This window comes from Amblyomma maculatum, chromosome 11, assembly GCF_055883805.1.
Source record: "Amblyomma maculatum isolate TAMU_Amacu chromosome 11, ASM5588380v1, whole genome shotgun sequence".
NCBI lineage: Eukaryota > Metazoa > Arthropoda > Arachnida > Ixodida > Ixodidae > Amblyomma > Amblyomma maculatum.
The window spans coordinates 46,164,828-46,182,645 of NC_139354.1; the positions used below are offsets into that span (position 1 = coordinate 46,164,828).

At 41.5% G+C, this 17,818-nt stretch overlaps 1 protein-coding gene across 1 annotated transcript in view; it reads right to left on the minus strand.

Annotated features, from left to right (window-relative positions):
- The window catches only part of LOC146173726 (venom metalloproteinase antarease-like TtrivMP_A), a 44,450-nt gene that overhangs the window by 16,399 nt on the left and 10,233 nt on the right, over positions 1-17,818 (minus strand). Inside the window, exons 5-11 of the mRNA XM_084585255.1 lie at positions 14,570-14,614; positions 11,266-11,390; positions 10,013-10,084; positions 9,820-9,950; positions 6,456-6,505; positions 3,367-3,475; positions 1,384-1,524 (exon numbers count right to left, since the gene is read on the minus strand). Of these exons, the coding sequence (XP_084441381.1) occupies positions 1,384-1,524; positions 3,367-3,475; positions 6,456-6,505; positions 9,820-9,950; positions 10,013-10,084; positions 11,266-11,390; positions 14,570-14,614 (673 nt within the window). The remainder of the gene's footprint in view (positions 1-1,383; positions 1,525-3,366; positions 3,476-6,455; positions 6,506-9,819; positions 9,951-10,012; positions 10,085-11,265; positions 11,391-14,569; positions 14,615-17,818) is intronic.

Sequence of the window (17,818 nt, forward strand, 5' to 3'; positions counted from 1 at the left end):
TCGTGTCTTTGCGCTGTATCACCCACTATAAAATGTTACACAGACGAGAAACTGTCCATCCTGCTTCGCTTTAAACTTAGTCCTCATTCAAGTACAGTATGGTATCCTTGCTACTAGGCACTCATAAGGCTGCAACGTTTCCTCGTTGAATTGGAAGATGGAGCCGCCAGTCTGGTAAGGTGCCCAGGAGGATACATGTTCATCGCAGGCGTCCCCGCGATACGCACGGAAAAAAAAATCTGAATAACGCAGGAGACAACCAGAAAGCGTTCCACAAGTGTGCATTCGTCTTTGGCTTCGAAATATTAGAAGAAATATAGGTGAGAAAAATGCGTTATATATTCGTTTATTTACTCGATACTGTGCTCATATTCTGGAATAAATTCAAGGCTCGCAAAACGGCAATAGCAAAAAAATATTGTTACGTCATGTAATCTAAACCTAAATGGTACTTTTCGTAAAATACTATAGTTTAGTCATTCTTACATTCGCACAATTTCTTCTGTGCAAAGTAGTTTGTTCTTCAGACTTCTAAATGAAGTAGATTTTATTCGTTGTACTCCTACTCTTGCTACGGCAAAATGTGCCAAAATATCATTCTTGGAGTTGACCAGCCTGATGGCACATATAATACTATATCCCAATACATTAAAGCCCCACTGCTAACGTTTTGCGTGAGTCGAAAGTGGTTATGGAGGCGTGCCTTGAACATGTCACAAGCTTGAGCACTACGTAAGTGCCAGTTATTCCATGTCTTCTGTAGCTACGAATGAGGGTGGATTGTGCCCGTCATAAACGTGTGCCAGAAACTATAAACTGCACCTTAAGACCCTGCTCAATACATAGCTTATAATCGATATAGATAATAGAGCAAAGAGAACATGAGCATTCACTTTAGGGAAAGCCTTCGTCAATTTGCAGGATGTTAAAAGCGTAGACCAAACGGCTTCATGTTGCCTTGAGAAAAATCGGTCTCAATATTTCACAACCTTTCGAACTGATCGCAACCCACATGATAACAAAACTGCTGGCGCTCATGCAAGAGTATAAGCAACGAATTCTACTAAAAAGCACCTCGTGAATACATCCGAGCCCCAACAAAGAAAAGGAAGCCATGACATCCCTGGCTGGCAAATAAATCAGGCGTTGCATTAGAGACAACCAATTTGTTTTATGCGACGAGGCCAGAAGTTGTCTATTGATCATAAAGGCTCTACACTCATTGCGTCTCTCTATTATCTAACAACAACTTCCAATGTTTTAGAAGAGGGCGTCCTGTTTCAAGCTCGTAGCACGTGTTAGAGCATTTTTCTATGTCTTTTTAACACGCCCCTGTCCATTTCTAAGATTACTTTGCTCACTTATAATATAGAAGAAACGTACCGCACAAATTTTGCGATGGCTTTTTTGCTGCATTCAGAAAACCTGTACAAGTTTTTCCCAAGGTAAGATGGATTCATGAGGTAGCCGTCTTCCTCTTTGCAGCTTCGTGAATTTCCTTGACCATCATGGTGAGCACCCAGTCTGCGTAACAGAGCACGTTGCAGGTTACCTACGATTATCAGAAACGTTGTCTCAAATTTCTGAGCAATTGTCCCAGCAGGGAGCGGGGAATCTGTCTCCTCGGGGCTGTATAAAAGGAGTGATGATTGCTTAGAGTTGGCAGCCTTTGCGAAGCTACTCTTTCGTGGCAACATTATTGACTGCTCTGAGTCTATAAAACGACGCATACGAGTTAATGTTGAACTATTTTAAAGCCATATATTAGATATATGGGTTAATGCGCTGGGTTCGGTAGGACATATATTTTAGTTACATTGACTCTGTACCGCAGAAGCTTCAGGGGCAAAATGGGGCGTGTGTCTGACAGTTATCTCGGGATGCAAGGAAGTGACCGGACGTGGTGGCAAAATTCGATACATCTCCATTATCTTGTTGCCAACAGGCTTAGAATGATCGCGGTAACAACTGACCACCACCTACAAGACCCGAAGAGATTACCAAATGGGTGCAGAAAGATATGTGTCTGGTTCCACAAATACCACCCTGACAGACTAACCTAAATGTTGATGTCGAGGCATCCAGAGGATTTATGCTGCACCGTTGCCGACATAACATAAAGAGGTGACCCTCTGTGCATAATATATTGCGTGAGCTAATTCCCTCTCAGTCGACTCCTTCCAAACGGATTCCCTGAAACCGATATTTTTGTCAAATAATTGCTTTAATGTAGTTCTGTCGCACAATAAGAAACCTTGCGCCAACGGCTGGCCATGTGCTTCGAGGCAGGCTGACTGGCCTCTCCGCTGTAACGTTTTAAGACCCCGTTTGCAGCCCTCTTTTTAAAGGCTGCAGGCTGAACTAGTCAGATATAATGTTGAAAACTAACACGGTGCAGTGAAATCGCAGTTCTTTCCGGTCATTTACAGAGATGCACAGGCTTAATTATTGCTTTGTACGATTAGACAGGGCAAAAGTGAGCTATCAGAATAAACCTTCGCAAAACCGAAAGCACCTGTGGTGTGCACATTTTTAACAGTGTTCACCCCTATGCATGCCTCTACCTGACAAGAGTGAGCCCCTTGATTAAGCTAAGAGCCGGTTCGGTTGCTCTGTGACTGCCACTCAGCTACTCATCTCGAGATATTGGTTCTATCTGGACCCAGCGTAAGCTTTTCGACGATGCCGAAGCCCAAGGCACCCGTAAACTGTGCGAATCAGTGCATGTTAAAGAACCTCAGATGGCCGCAGTTTTCGAATCCCACCAGTACGGTGTCACTCATAACCGATTTACATTGAATCGTGAAGCTATACAAAGCCAACCCAATTGGGAGACTAAACCGCAACACACTGGTGCACTAGAACGATTGCTGCAGTGTTTGTCATTTCCTTGCCTATGAAGGATCGCAAATCTACAAGCAAACAGAAGCACCGTGTTTGATTTCCTTGTTGCGGAGTTAAGCAAAGCATGGACGTTTCTACTTATGCGGTTTTAATAAAGAGCATAACAATGACGAAAATTGTCTCATTTATATCATTCATTTGATATATCCAATTCTATCATTCTTTTCCTTTTTGCAAAATCTTTGTCTGCAGTGATACTCGCGCCTATGGCACCCGATCATTCGGTATATCCTAGCCTGTGGTCACTTCGACGGATGGTCTGCAGTTTGTATCTATATTTTGCTTCCTGTCAAACAGGCCAGATCAAAACTGGTATGTGACGGTGACTATTGCCACCTGTTATGTGCCAAAGTCTTCAAAAAGGCGGCGAAGAGGTTACGCGTCCATGATGTTTCCAATGCTTTCGCATTACAACCAAATTTCCGAGAATTGATGCAGGAATAAGAGAAAAGTGATACTCACAAATGTCCCATTTCGTGCGCAGCACCTTGAATTCCGGAAAACAGTTCTGGGATGTCCTCCACAAGAGCGACCTTCAGGAGATCGCATGCCTTCTTGAAGTGTGCCAGACCTTGGTGTCAAATCAATGAAAGGATTCTCGATTGCATTTCTTGGTGAAGCCTAGGTGCCTTTCCGTAATGCTGAATGCAATGCTGAGGATGTTCTAGATTTATCTGCGCTAGTTACAAACAATTTAGGAGCGCTTGGTCCTGGCCTATATGGTTCATGTTTTGAACACAAAATCATTCTTTGTGCCACACATATCTTAACACAATTAATTCGCGCGTTGCTCTTAAAAGGATCCTGCCATGAAAAGCAGCCAGTAATTGTCACCGAGTAACGATACTCGGGGAGAGTTTTTGTTGGCAATCTAAGTTAGAGGACATTATCAGAGGTTTATTAATTACGTTATTAAGGTAAATACTTTCGACGTATGTGGCGCGCCTTACAAACTAGAGCGTTGTTTCCTCCGTAGCATCTTCCATCCGAATCTGGGGCAGATAACACAACCTTTGGCAGCAATTTTTAAACATTTTGTACAATAATTCGTTTTAATTATGAAAATGTTTTTTTTTTCTGGATATTGTAAAATTGATATTTATTTACATACTGATTTGACGTAAGATATTCACATCGTACAACGTTTCAAGGGCAAACTGTTATCTTTCAGGGGCGGCTATATTCAGGTGTGTAAACGGAGAAGGCTGCTTCGGCTATTTTGCTTACGCTTCATTATCATCAGGGCCGGCAATACTACTAATAAAAAGGGAGAATTTGCGGTGAACAATCACAATAATTCGTCTAACTAGTGATATTAAGGACAGCATGATGAGCTCATGGCACATGATTCCCCGAGGTTTGCAATTCTTTTCCGATAAGCGATAATTTCAGTCCTAGACATACCCTTGATGCAAAATCAAATTTAACAAATTTTGAGCTCATTATGATTTAGTGATTGCTTGTTCCTGCAGATCCCGCAATATGAAGTTGAAAGCCTAGCAAGTGGGCAGTTCACAGAGTTAATAAATGCAGCTGAAATTGAAGTCCAGAAATTTGACTGCCAACGAGGAATCATTGAAGTATACTACGATTTTCCAAGCATATAATTCCTTCCAGTACCTTATGTCGGAACTATAGATTAAATTGGGTTTGTAATGGGGCCCAGGGTTTCGCCAAAAATGAGTGAAAACTAAAAGTTATATATTTTTACTAACGATGTTTTCAAAGTCCTCTATGGTTTCAAAGAAACACTTTATATCATTGGGATTGAAGATAATAAAATACAGCACATAATAATACTCCCAAAGCCGCCTTCTGAGAGCGATGTTAAGCAATTGACTCAGTTCGGTAGTCTGCGTGTTTAGTCAGTTATTGTAATAGGTGCCTGAATGCAAATCAATCATTTTTATTTATTGCGACACTTTAAAAAGGGGCTGCAATGAGATGGAACGCTGTGGTCATGGTTGATACTAGTAAAGAAAATATCAGACAGGCTGCAGCTAAAATAAGTAAATTGCTAGGTATTTGGGAGCACAGTTGTAGCTTTAAATGTAGAATTGTTAACATAAAAACGAAGCAAGGAAATTCTTAATAAAAAATCCCGTCTCGCGCCTAAACCAGTTTTCATCGGTCCTGTATTATCCCGGGGAACACCGGTGTAAATTTCATACCGGTGTGACCAGTAATGTATAAAGCTTAAACAGGTTTATATCGGGCAGGTCATGCCCTGTATGAATCTCAATCCGAGTGGACCAATCCAGAATGTAGTGATACCGGACAGACCATTTCTGAATGCATCTCAAGCCGGACAATAAAGGGCAGTATGGATCTTAAACCAGGTGAACCAGTTCTGTATGGAGCTCAGATAGGGGACAGAACATGTCCGGTGTGACTGGAACCTGACAAACTCGTCATGTATGGAACTGATGCCGGACAGAATATTTCCGCTTCTCAACTCAAGTCGGCCTAATTGATGAAGCTAAACGAGAGCAACTATGCCGGGTCATGCCAGCGAGCTAAAGTAACTATAATACCGTACACATTATACGTTCAACGTTTCAATGGATGCGGAGTACGCCTTGTTTCACAAGTGCATCGTAGATATGAAGCCGTCTCAGTGGGCGCTAGCAAGTTCATAGGGGCATCGCGTCGGTTTTCCGCGTGCAGCAGTCGATGCAGCTCGTCCGATCTTGCGGTGCATCTTCATATCTGAGACTGAAGGTCTGTTGACTTCAACGCGAAAGTGCAATGAAGAACGTAGTGTTTCGTGGAAATATCAACAGATAGCGGCACATCGGGCGTGCTTGCTCGATTGTTTACATATGCAACACATTTGATTCGAAGTGTATTCATTGCCGTGGCTTCTCCGATGGCAGCACGTGAAAGTATAACGAGTAGTGTTATAATATTAGGGCACCGCATTTCTCAGTGTGAATCAAAAATTACATGCGTTCGAATACGCTGACAAAACACAACAGCACTAGTATATTTACGATATTCTGAGGGTTGCCTGCAAGACATCCATGCATTATAAAGATACGGGACATTGGTGAGCCCTGGTGATAGCCAGGAGAAGAATAGGCTTGTTTAAAGAGCGATCGGTGAATTACGGCCACTTCTACATCTGAGTCATCATGGCTGGTTACTGCCTTGGAGTAGTAAATATTGATCAAGACGTTTCGCGTGTAAATAGCGTTTCGTATGATTTTTGTTGACTGTTTTGGTGAAACACAATGTGTTAAACATAGGCAATAAGGAATAAAAACCTGCTGTGGAGTAGTAGTTAAACAAATTATTTTTGGCGCGTCAGGACCAAACAAGTGAATCTCAGCTTGTCCATGCACAATTTTGCTTTTGAAACGTTTTAATTTTAAGATGCAGAGCTATTTTAGAGGTGCACACTTTTTCCGGAAAGGAGTGCCGCCTACATTGAAGGATATTCCATCATCAGAAGTCCACGTGTTTTCACGCCGGTTGAGCCTGTACAATAAACTTGTATACAATTGACACAAGATTTTCTAGTAGGTATATCTTGAATATTTTGTCCTTACCAGCCATACTGGCATCCGCACCATCAGGAGTCAGCTTCACTATGTCTCGTCTGGAAGGGTTTGAAGGAAACGATGACTCTTTTTCAGCAAAGCAACTTGTTGTCATCGTTTAAAATAATTTGATTGTGATCCATCCAAGATTCATTGTTAGTTTAGGTGATGGACTCCGCGGCAATTTGGGATGATAATGTGGTACTTTTCCTCATCGTTTAGAGGATTTCGTTAGCAAGCGATTTCTTGCACATGAAAACGTGTTCATCGTCATTTCCAAGCAATATGCTGCCCTATTGAAGCGAGATGTTTAATGTGATGCCTATATGTGAAGTCGCCTAGATCTTGCATGCGTGTTTTCAACCATAAAAGGTGAAAACATGGGCTAGGAAACAGCTCGAAGCATCAAAAATGAAGAAGTGCGGAGCAAACGGTAAATTTTTGGAACATATTACGAGGCATTAAGCCGCCTTTCATAATCGCCACGACAGGAAAAAGCATGGTAAAAAACATTGTACGATAGATCAGAGCATGACAAGTGTATTAGTTTTTGCTCTCCGCACTTGGAAACATTGTTTCTTGAAGCGAACTTAGCACAAATTAGCACCCGGCTTTCTGAGCATTGCGCGTTGTACAAAAAGCACATCATCATCCAATATTTTCAGCTTATTTAGACGGACATGGGAGCATAAATATCTCATTCTAAATATTTTGAGGGTCAGTATGCAGCCGGTGCTCAAATGCGAACATATCAACTGTGCGTACTTGAGTAAGGGCGTTTTACTGCCATCCATTTTAGGCGGGCTTACAGAACCCCATGTGTTTTTAGCCAATTCATTTAGACTCTTCTCATTCATGATGTGCACGGGAAATTGTCATGAATGCAGCGTATGCACACGAAATCGGGGTTTTATGCATTTCTACCGCGGCCAACATCCAAATGATGTTGAGAGGAGACGAACCAAACTTGAGCGAAATTTTTAAATGATGTATATCACATGCAGCGACTAATTATGGTGAATACTGGACACCTAAGGGACGCAAACATAATCTGAAACTCATGCTTAAAACCATCAAGCCGACATGCGTATTCAAGACTGCCAAAGGAGGGAATCAAGTCTCAAAGCTTATTTTTACACTTTTTTCATAAGCATTTTTGTGCAAACCTTTACTCGACTACAAATCGGTGCATTTGTGAACAAGTTTTAGCGCGTTTTATTGCGCTTTTTAAGAAGGCCGTCTGGGTCATATGACTAAGGTGTGGAAATAATAAGGCGGTAGTGTAATTAGGCAAAACTACCGACATGATTCGGAGTGTCTTGTACGTCATCATCATCATCCTGACTATACCCACTGCAGGGCGAAGGCCTCTCCCATATTTCTCCACTTAACCCGGTTCTGTGCTAGTTGCATCCACTTGACCCCTGCGAACTTCTTAATCTCGTCCGCCCACCTAACTTTCTTCCTCCCCCTGCTACGCTTTCCTTCCCTTGGAATCCAGTTTGTTACCCTCAGCGACCATCGGTTATCCTCTTTTCGCACTACATGTCCAGCCCATGTCAATTTTTTCTTCTTAATTTCCACTAGAATGTCGGTAACTTGATTTATTTCTCTGACCCACTGTGCACGCTTCCTATCTCTTAATGTTACCCCTACCATTTTTCGTTCCATAGCCCTCTGGGTTGTCCTCAACTTAAGTAGAACTCTCTTGGTTAGCCTCCACGTTTCAGCCCCATAGGTGAGTACAGGCAAGATGCAACTGTTGTATACTTTCCTCTTGAGCGGTACCGGTAAGCTGCTAGTCATAATCTGCCAGTGCTTGCCAAATGCGCTCCATCCCAATCTTATCCTTCTTGTTATTTACTTTTCATGGTCCGGATCTCCGGTTACTACCTGTCCTAAGTAGACATATTCGCCTACTACTTCCAGGAATTCGCTGCCTAATGTAAACTGCGGTTCCTTCCCGAGGCTGTTGAACATTACCTTAGTCTTCTGCATACTAATTTTCAAGCCTACTTTTCTACTTTTCCTGTTTAGGTCATCATTCATTATTGGCAGGTCATCCCCCGAGTTGCTTAGCAAGGCAATGTCATCAGCAAATCGCAGATTACTGAGGTATTCGCCATCTACCCTTATTCCTAACTGCTCCCATTCCAAGTCTCTGAATACTTCCTCTAAGCAAGCTGTGAATAGTACTGAGGATATTGTGTCTCCTTGCCTAACACCTTTCTTTATAGGAGTTTTGTTGCTTTCTTTATGCAAAACTATGGTTGCTGTGCAGCCCCTATATATATCTTCCAGCACTTTCACGTACGGCTCGTCTAACCCCTGATTTCGCAATGCCTGCATCACCGCCGATGTTTCAACTGAGTCAAATGCTTTTTCGTAATCAATGTATAAGGGCTGGTTATATTCCGAGCATTTTTCTATCACCTGATTGATGTTATGGATATGATCGATAGTAGAGTACCGTTTCCGAAATCCTGCTTGATCCTTTGCTTGATTGCAGTTTAAGGTTGTCCTGATTCTATTAACGATTACCTTAGTAAACACCTTACACGTAACAGACGGTAAGCTGATTGCTCTGTAATTTTTTAAGGTCCTTAGAGTCCCCGTTCTTATGAATGAGGGTAATGTTTGCATTCTTCCATGGTTCCGGTACCGTCGATGACACCAGGCTTGTACGTAAATATGCTCGATTGTTCTAAGGGAGCAACCAGTGATTGAACCAGGAGGCATGACGGAGAAACCAATGGTCGCTGTGCTTATACCACAGAGGTGTAGTTTCCTACACAGCATGGCATGAAATAAGTCACTTATCAGTCGCATTCATATGAAGTACGATTATCATCATGCCTGGAAAACAGTGAGCAAAATGTGCGAGATCACACGACCGTACTTAAATGTTCATGCCCTAGACTTCGCGAACATTTTATAGTTTTTGTGGCATTAACGACGCGCTGTATGCATGTTGCAGAACACTCAATATTGCTTTGGTGATTTCAAATCGTTAGACCATCTGTGATTTCCTCAGACAGTCGGAGCTATGAGCTATGTGTTGTGAGCAGAGAAGTAACAATATTTATAGCGTCCAAATCAGAGGCAGTGCCTAGTCTTTGCGCACATTCTCAGCGAATTATTTAGTTTTTTTCTCCTAGCAAAGCCGAAGCTATTTGAAGCAATTTGTACGGTGCTGGCTATTCAAGGTCGATGAATGTGGCTAGTAGTTAACATCAAGGATAGCTTGGCATACATAAGCCCGTCTTTAAGAGCCCCAGTCACTGCGGATCATCGAAGTTTCCTAAAATCGAAACATCTAGTACGAAATCTTTACCACACAAATTTATGCACTTGTTCAGTTTGAACTACTCACGCTGTTAATAACAGGATCACATCCGCTAACGCCTTTGTGCGATGATTTTGCGATTGTCTTGCTAAATTTCTCAATGTTTCGTTGCCAATAAGCAGGTTTTCTCCCAAAAGGCTCACGTATGGCTCTGGCTCCTGGAAGATGAAATGCGGTTAAATGTATCGTAGCGCGGCGAATTTCAAATTAATGGACTTACTGTGTAGGAGCCTTCAATACCGGTAATTGATATCGTTCCGGGCTGCGAAAGCTGTTGCATTCGGAGGCTGACCTGCAAATTTTGAAGTAGCTTAAGCGCACGCGCCTCTCGCCAGTGCTATTTTCGTCGTGGTATGAAGAAATTTCATTACACAAGGAACGTTTTAAAAATTCATATATCTCTAGTCAGTAACATATGTAGTAAATATTGTTCAAATGACAGCAGCCGTACACACTTTAAGCTATGCTAGGTTAAGCGGGGTGTTAGCGTTGTGGTCATTATCCAAACACGTGAGAAGGCTTTATCAGTCCTTCTCACATTGCAAAAATTTTTAAGTTAGCTTCATAACAACGCAGATATTGGGGATCAAGTTGTTGACTTCCCATCCTCAACTTGGGGCAGGCGAGGCGCAAGTACAAACGCACGTCTAGACAACACCTCACTCATCTCCACTCGCCCCACTTTTTCGAGCTTACAAAATTGATTCAAAGTGTCTATGTGATACGTCCGTGCGATACGGTGTGACCCTAACTAGTTGCGACTGGTCATTAGGAACAATTTTTAAATATTTCTCACTTATAAGGTCCATAGCTAGATTTTAAATTTGACTCGAATACTAACAAAATCATTCTATGAATATTGTGAATTAAAATATTACAGCAAACATTACTTCAGAGTCTTGATAAAATATGAATAATTTGTACATAACAATACCACAAGTGTGTCACCTTTTTAAAGGTTTGTTAGGCAGTAGCCATTGTCGGAGTACATTGTCCCCTTGTGTGACGGTTTCCTATATACATCCTTAAAAGGATGTACTTGCGACGTGTTTTATTATTTGAAACAACAGCCTTTGCGAAAGTGAGGCAAAAATGTAGTTCGACAAGGTCAGGTGTTGGGCGAGTTGGTAACTATGTTCCATATCTACACCGCGATGAACGGGACAAGCTGTGTTTGTCGTTATTTCTTTTCTCTCGTGTCCCGTTTATCACGCTGTAGATAAGAGCAAAAATGTAATTAAGGGTCTTTTTTGTGTAACGGGCAAACAAGCGTGACAGTGAGTGCTGTCACTTCGGGCAGGCGCAATTTCAACAAACGATTCCCATAAAAAAGCATTCGCAACATTCGCATAACAGAACATCGAGCCCTACCAAGCGAGCGTGTTACATCGTGTCACAATGCCTAGAAAATTGGACCTTTCAGTGGGAGGAACAACCAGCCGTACAGAAATACTCACGGTGCACAATACTCACCGAGTTAAAAAGTATTATTACATATTCAATGTGTTGATTGCTTTGCCCCTCAAATTTCTTTGTGTGGTTGTAGTCACATATGACATACAATTCAATAGTGAATTTCGCTGGTGGGGCCCTCTCTTCTGTTAATAACAAAGCAAACCATATAGCTGTGTTAAGCACGAATAAAGTTATATGTGGATCAGAAGAAAACTATTGCAAAGCAAAATGTATGTAGCGCTTCAGGAATACGATGTGTGGAAATGCCCCATACTAATCCTGAGATGTTTACTATTTTTATATAACTTCAACCTGTTTCAAGCGAAACAGTTTAACTGATATTTTATGAAAAAGACAGCCGGCCGTGATGGCCAACATAAAAGCATTAAAAGTGGAGCTCACACGAGCTTTTTTCAGATGCCGGCTTCGTACTTGTATCTATGCATACTATAAAAGGTATTGCGGCTCCTAAGATGAGCTAAGTCTGCACAAGAAAACATCACTTCTCTTTCGGAAGGACTTATGCATACAGAGTACTCTTTTTTTCTCTGCATGTCTCTTCCGTACTCTTGAGGTGGAGTTAATATAGCATTATACATCCGCCGCAAAAACATTCGATGGACAATTTGACGTGTTCGTAAGTATTTCATAGAACGAAGGGTAGCTAGAAGGGCTAAATATAGAGGAAGTTGGCAGCAGTCAGCGTTCAGGTTTTTTCGACCTTTCATCGTAGTGTCTAAAACGATACCTTCAAGAATTCAATTCAATGGAAGAAGCTGTGTCGGTTTTGGGTAAAAAAAAAAAACAAATAAAGCATGCGCCGAGAAATCTGTACCGTACTGGTGTTGGGTCGAGAAATACATGCAATGCGTAGCTTTCTTGAATGATGGAGTCAGGACATTCACACAGTAGTGGGGTAAACTAGGATAATGAATCAATGCGTGTGGTGTAAAGGAAACACAAGACTTTTGAAAACTTATGTTCAAGAGTTGATAACGTAGAACAAGGGTGGATTTGAGTAGATTATTTTGAGTATGAGCAGGTTGTGTTCGCATATGACTTTATTTTGTTAAATCACCCTATTAAATCACATTACACGGAATGTCAGTGCATGAAGGGCCGATTCTGGGGAATATAAGTGATCTCAGCGGGATTAATGATGATAAGCGTCAATTTAGGTGGCTTAAGCTAGAGTGCGCTATACAATATGGTACGGGTAGGAATGTAGTGAATTAACTGTCAATTATGGTGGATTGCGATAGACTCAGATTAGTTACAGAGTGTGCTGAATCAAAAGGCGGCGATGCTGTGAGCACGCAGATATCTTCATGACGTCCGCAATCGCCTCATGGCACCCCTTGTCGGAAATGGTGGTGTAGACGCTAGAACAAAAAGACCAACGTCACACTTTTGTCTCTGATGTTAAGTAAATAAAATGCTGCCAATTTCGTCGCGTATTAGGCTGACTTGAAATTATAAAGGAAAATGGTTGAACAAAAATGTTTCACTTTTTGTCCGAAGACGTTCCATGTAGAAGAGAATGGTGCTGTCTTTAACTTAAAGTAAGACAGAGAGTCTATTCCTTCGTTTGCCTAGCACGCTAATGATAGGCCATGTAGAAAGCATATACCATTGTGATATCAAGTGGTTTATATACTAGGGTGAGCCAAATATTATCTGCAATATTGACATAATTCTTCTTGCATTGTTCATACTGACCTCTTTTCTCGTTTATTTTTTGTGCTGTTGTGGTTTTGCTATTCAATTTCCATCGCAATTCCACCATCCTTATTTGGAGATAAATCATACTTGCACAAGAAGAAGCTTGAGACAAAGAGTAACTAGGAGCACTGATTCGGTTTCTTACTGGGAAGGTGTATAAGGGCCAAAACTCATCAAAAATTCGGCGCCATACGGGAACAGTGCTTTGCGAAACTGACTGTTTACCAATGAATTGAAAAACACAAAAACGGTCGAACGTGTGCTACACGTGACCCGTCATGAGGAATAAGCCGGACGATCCCCAGCGACTGAAAATGATGCGAAAATTGAGCGTGCACATGGCACGGTACTGCTAGACTCATTAGTGACTTTTAATAACTGGAATATCATCTGCGAAACAGTCGTGGGTATGTATATGAAATAATTCACAACAGTCAAGAAAAGCGTGCAAGATGGGTCCTAAAACATCTAATACATGGCCCGGTACTTGCGCAGCTCGGCTGCTAAGCGGTATTTTTTTTTTTATGATGACATCAGAACGCTTGTACAAGGATGAACCTAGTGCGGTGAAAAACGGGCCACTATATAAAAAAGGATGTTAAGTTCAGTTGCCTATTTGTATTTCAGTAAACGTTATATGTGCACTGTGGATAATTTTTGATTAACCGTCGTGTATGTGTTGTCACTCACGTGAAGTGGTGCCCTAGAGCTGTGTAGTGATGAGGATATGTCCGTAAAGAGAAGTGCCAATTATGAAAATAGCATTGGCGAATAGCAAATTGTATGCTGCCGTTTGAATGACATGCATAGTTACACCAGCAATGGCCGACCACAAGAACTGCCTGATGATCTCACACACATGTGCCACGGACATGGCAGCTGAATGAAGCACCTTTTGTGGATTTATCTTGTTTGTTTCCAAACACGGGTTTTGCAGTAGCATGGCGCCTCATCGTCGATTTCATAGTGGGGAAGTATACCAGAAGTTCATATGCCCCTACAGACCCTTGCTTTTAAGGTCAGTGGCCCCTAATTGTTTGGTCCTGCTTAAACACAAGTCAAAACGTGAATACCTCGTTAACTCGGTGTTTATGAATGTTTATGCTTTGCTAGGTGAGATGTGGGGAGCGGTAGGACAGCCTGAATGCATTCTACAAATTACCTGCCTACCTTAAAGTAAAGTATAAATTGTTTGAAAATTAAAAGAGGAGAAAACATCAGATGACCGGGTTTCCCTGTGTTTTACTGACAATTGGACAATTGCACCTTGTCGTGTATAAAGTTTTGTTAATCGCCATAGTCGACTGTTCTGTATTTAGCTGAGTAACAGATGCAGCAGAAGCTTTATGTTCTACTTTCTGACTTTTGGAAGTTGATTTTCCGGGGTTATTTAGGATTTTTCATTCGCATTATTATACGCACGTTTTGAAACTCTTTAGAGGACAAGAAATTGTTATTTATGCACTGTTTTCGCTATCTTTATTCCGCACAGTAATGTTTCCACGAGACATGCAAGGTCGTAGATGTTTTTTGCTGCAGTAAGAGGATGAGTTTTGCGTGAAAAGACAGGAAATGAGTGCACAACTTCCGTAGCACCCACCTATGATAGCCATTTCTTGCTCGATGTCGTTTTGTTCGTTTAAAACTGCAAATAACAAGAAAAAAAAGCAAAGAACAATTACTATGACAAAATCAAACTGCACCTAAGTCTGGACACTCTGGTAGGAGAGCAGTTTTGGGTGCAATCTAGACGCCAATCTTAGCTCGATTTTGGTGTTAGAAAAAGTGTTTTCGCTGACATTGTCCAGGGATTAACCACACCATAACCAAAACACAGTCCAGAAGCATTTCTTGAATTACTCGTCCAAGGACACATGAACTGTGACGTCCTGAGCTGGGTGTCTATAAACATCATTTTTCTGCAAGAAAGCACAGTAGTGTCTACAGCCAGCCTGCTGATACCTCAGCTTTCAGCTCGAAACAGCCTGCGCGTGAAAAGTTTTAAGATGGAATGCAATACTCTTTATACTCAAGTTCACCCCTGTAAGTATGGAAGAATTTTATGGATCAAAAATCAAAAATTAAAAATTCATGTTCAATTATACGGATGCCCATTAATGGCATAGTATTTATGCAGTGATTTGCATATGAAAAATAGGTGGCTGAGCAATACTAATCAAAAGCAATATTCAGGCCCTGTTTGGGGCTTGTTCTATTGTGGTGTTTCTTCGACAGAACCCTGCCGATCACCAGTGCAGGACCGCAGCTTCTTTGATGCCGGATTCGAGGTTAGTAGCTCCGCTCGGTGGTGATGGTGCGCACTCGTTGCGGCGCTTGGCGTTCATAGCTGGCGGCAGCTGACGTGCGCCGCGCTCCCTCCTGGAGACCGTGAGAAAGGCGTCGTCGTTATGCTTCTACGTTGACATGGAGAAGGAAGGATAGCTAGAATGAACAAGATACGATAAACTCATGGCCGGCGTGGCGTAGTCGGATACGACGCTCGGCTCTAATCAGAGGGGTTCGATTCTCTGTGGGGATGACTTTTTTCTTTTAAATGATAGAACTGCCCGATATCCCGTGGAATACCACGGAAGCTCGCGGACGCCTCTTGCGGACAGGTTTCGCCCACTCAAACATTTTCACCATGACCAAGTAAGGCTTCCACCTTAATAAAATCATAGACATATGAGACAGAACATTAATAAAGTTAGCGTTATATTAGGAAACTCCTTATGCGCCGTTTAAGGAATAAAATGAAAAACAATAAAGTCAGAGCTATGGAAAAAGAAAACCATATAGATTTATGTAAATGTTATGACCGTACAACTACTGTGCGCTTTTTCAGTTATATATTGCGCTGTAAGCGTTTCTTTAATGAGCTTGATATCAGTCTACATGTGCTACATAGCGTGGAACTTAAGAACGTGCCATCTTTTGCATTGACAGCAGAGCTATGTTTAGTGGTGTATATGAAGAGCGGCAATGTCGCATATAATTGCTGATATTGATTGATATTTATGATAGCAACTCTATGAACCTAGAATTAACAAATATGTCAGACGGTCATGTTGCCTTTCTGTAACCTATCGGCCGCATGGTTAGGCAGCTTTGTGAACTGCGCGTAAAGCATTTTTGGCAGAGGTGCATAAGAAGCAAACTGGCCATTAACGCAGAGAAAGCATAAGGAAATGTTGTTAAGGCGAATGCCTTTCTTCTCTCATGGGCTGCGGACCTATTCGTATAAAATGTCCACAGGAAATGTTTTACGAACTGGTACTTAAGTGAAACAAAAACCTTTCTGTTCAGGGAATCGAACCAGTATACCTCCGATCTTAGGCAGAGTGCGGGGACCATTACTTTAGCCCGTACTCGTGCGAATCGATCGCAATTCTCCGCAATTCTTAGTGTGAGGATGACAGTAGCAATGATAACGATCATACATTTAGCGGTAATTATAATGATAATACTAGCTAGGAAAATGTCGCTATCGTTATAGATAATCAGTCTTGATTCTAATGTGCGCATGAACACCCATATGCACCTGGCACCGGAGCACAAACAGGAATACAAAATGCACATGCAAGCTTTACACAGAGATACACGACAGGAGAAGGAACAAATAACTCATGAAATATAAGACGAGTAACATAGAGAATGAAAACAGTGAGAAACATGTATTGAAAAACAAACAAACACAAGAATCATTCAAAAGTCAAAAGAACAAAATTAAGTCAAATACAATACAGAAATACAGTAATGCAAAGCTATACAAGGGATCACACACGAATACACAGTGCTAAAATTAAAACATCATTGAAAGCATTTTAACGCAATACTGAGAACATGGACAAAATTAAACACGAGGAACAGCACGAGCGAAGTAAATACAGAAGGCTTGAAAGAGAAAGTAATATGTGGGTAAAAGGATTGTTCAGAATAAGACGCTATGAACCAGGGTAAGTGGAGAAATATGGGAGAGGCCTTCGCCCTGCAGTGGGTATAATCAGGCTGATGATGATGATGATGATGATGATGATGATGAACTTTGAGTAAAACGGCGAGAGGGGTTTTCTGAAGATATCAACTTGATGGCAAAAAGGATTATACAGCCGTCACATTCTGTCTATAGAGGAATGGAAATGCAGAAGCGGAGAAACTTTCAATGTTCTGTATTTGCTCATACTATTCCATGGAACTCAAAGTAGGGATGACTGAAGAATATCACAGCACATAATGAGGCCATGAAATATTTATAAAAGAACATGCTACCTGCCCTGACACACGACAGTTAGAAATACAAACATGCGGCAAGTTACGCCGTGTGGAGAGAGACCTGGAAATTGCGCACAAAAGCCATTTTGAAATATGCCTACAATAGTTGACTTTCTCACAGTTCAATTTGCGAGTACCGTTACAAACAGACGCATAATCGAAAAAAGGCAAAAATATGGACAAGTACAGGTTTAAAAAGGGAAGTGCGGGGTGGAACTCTCCCGAAAGACTGCAGATGAATGCCACTGTGCGCCTAGCTATAGCAGAGCAACAAATCTAGAATGAGAGGAGCAGTTCAGGGTACGGTCGAAAAGTATACCAAGGTCAACAGCATCGTAAATTTTGGGCCATACCCCAAAATTCCCAGAATAAAGATAAAGAAGGCTATGCATTTTACGAGTAAATAAGACAATCTTAGCTTTGGAAGAATTGAGAGTGGCCCATTCTTTTTACACAAAATTGGAGAAAGCAGATATACCCCATTGTAAAGACAATCAGTCTTGCAAAGAATTAATTACTTTGAATATTTTCATATCGTCAGCATAAAGGAGGAACGAGGAGGTTTAGACCACGCACG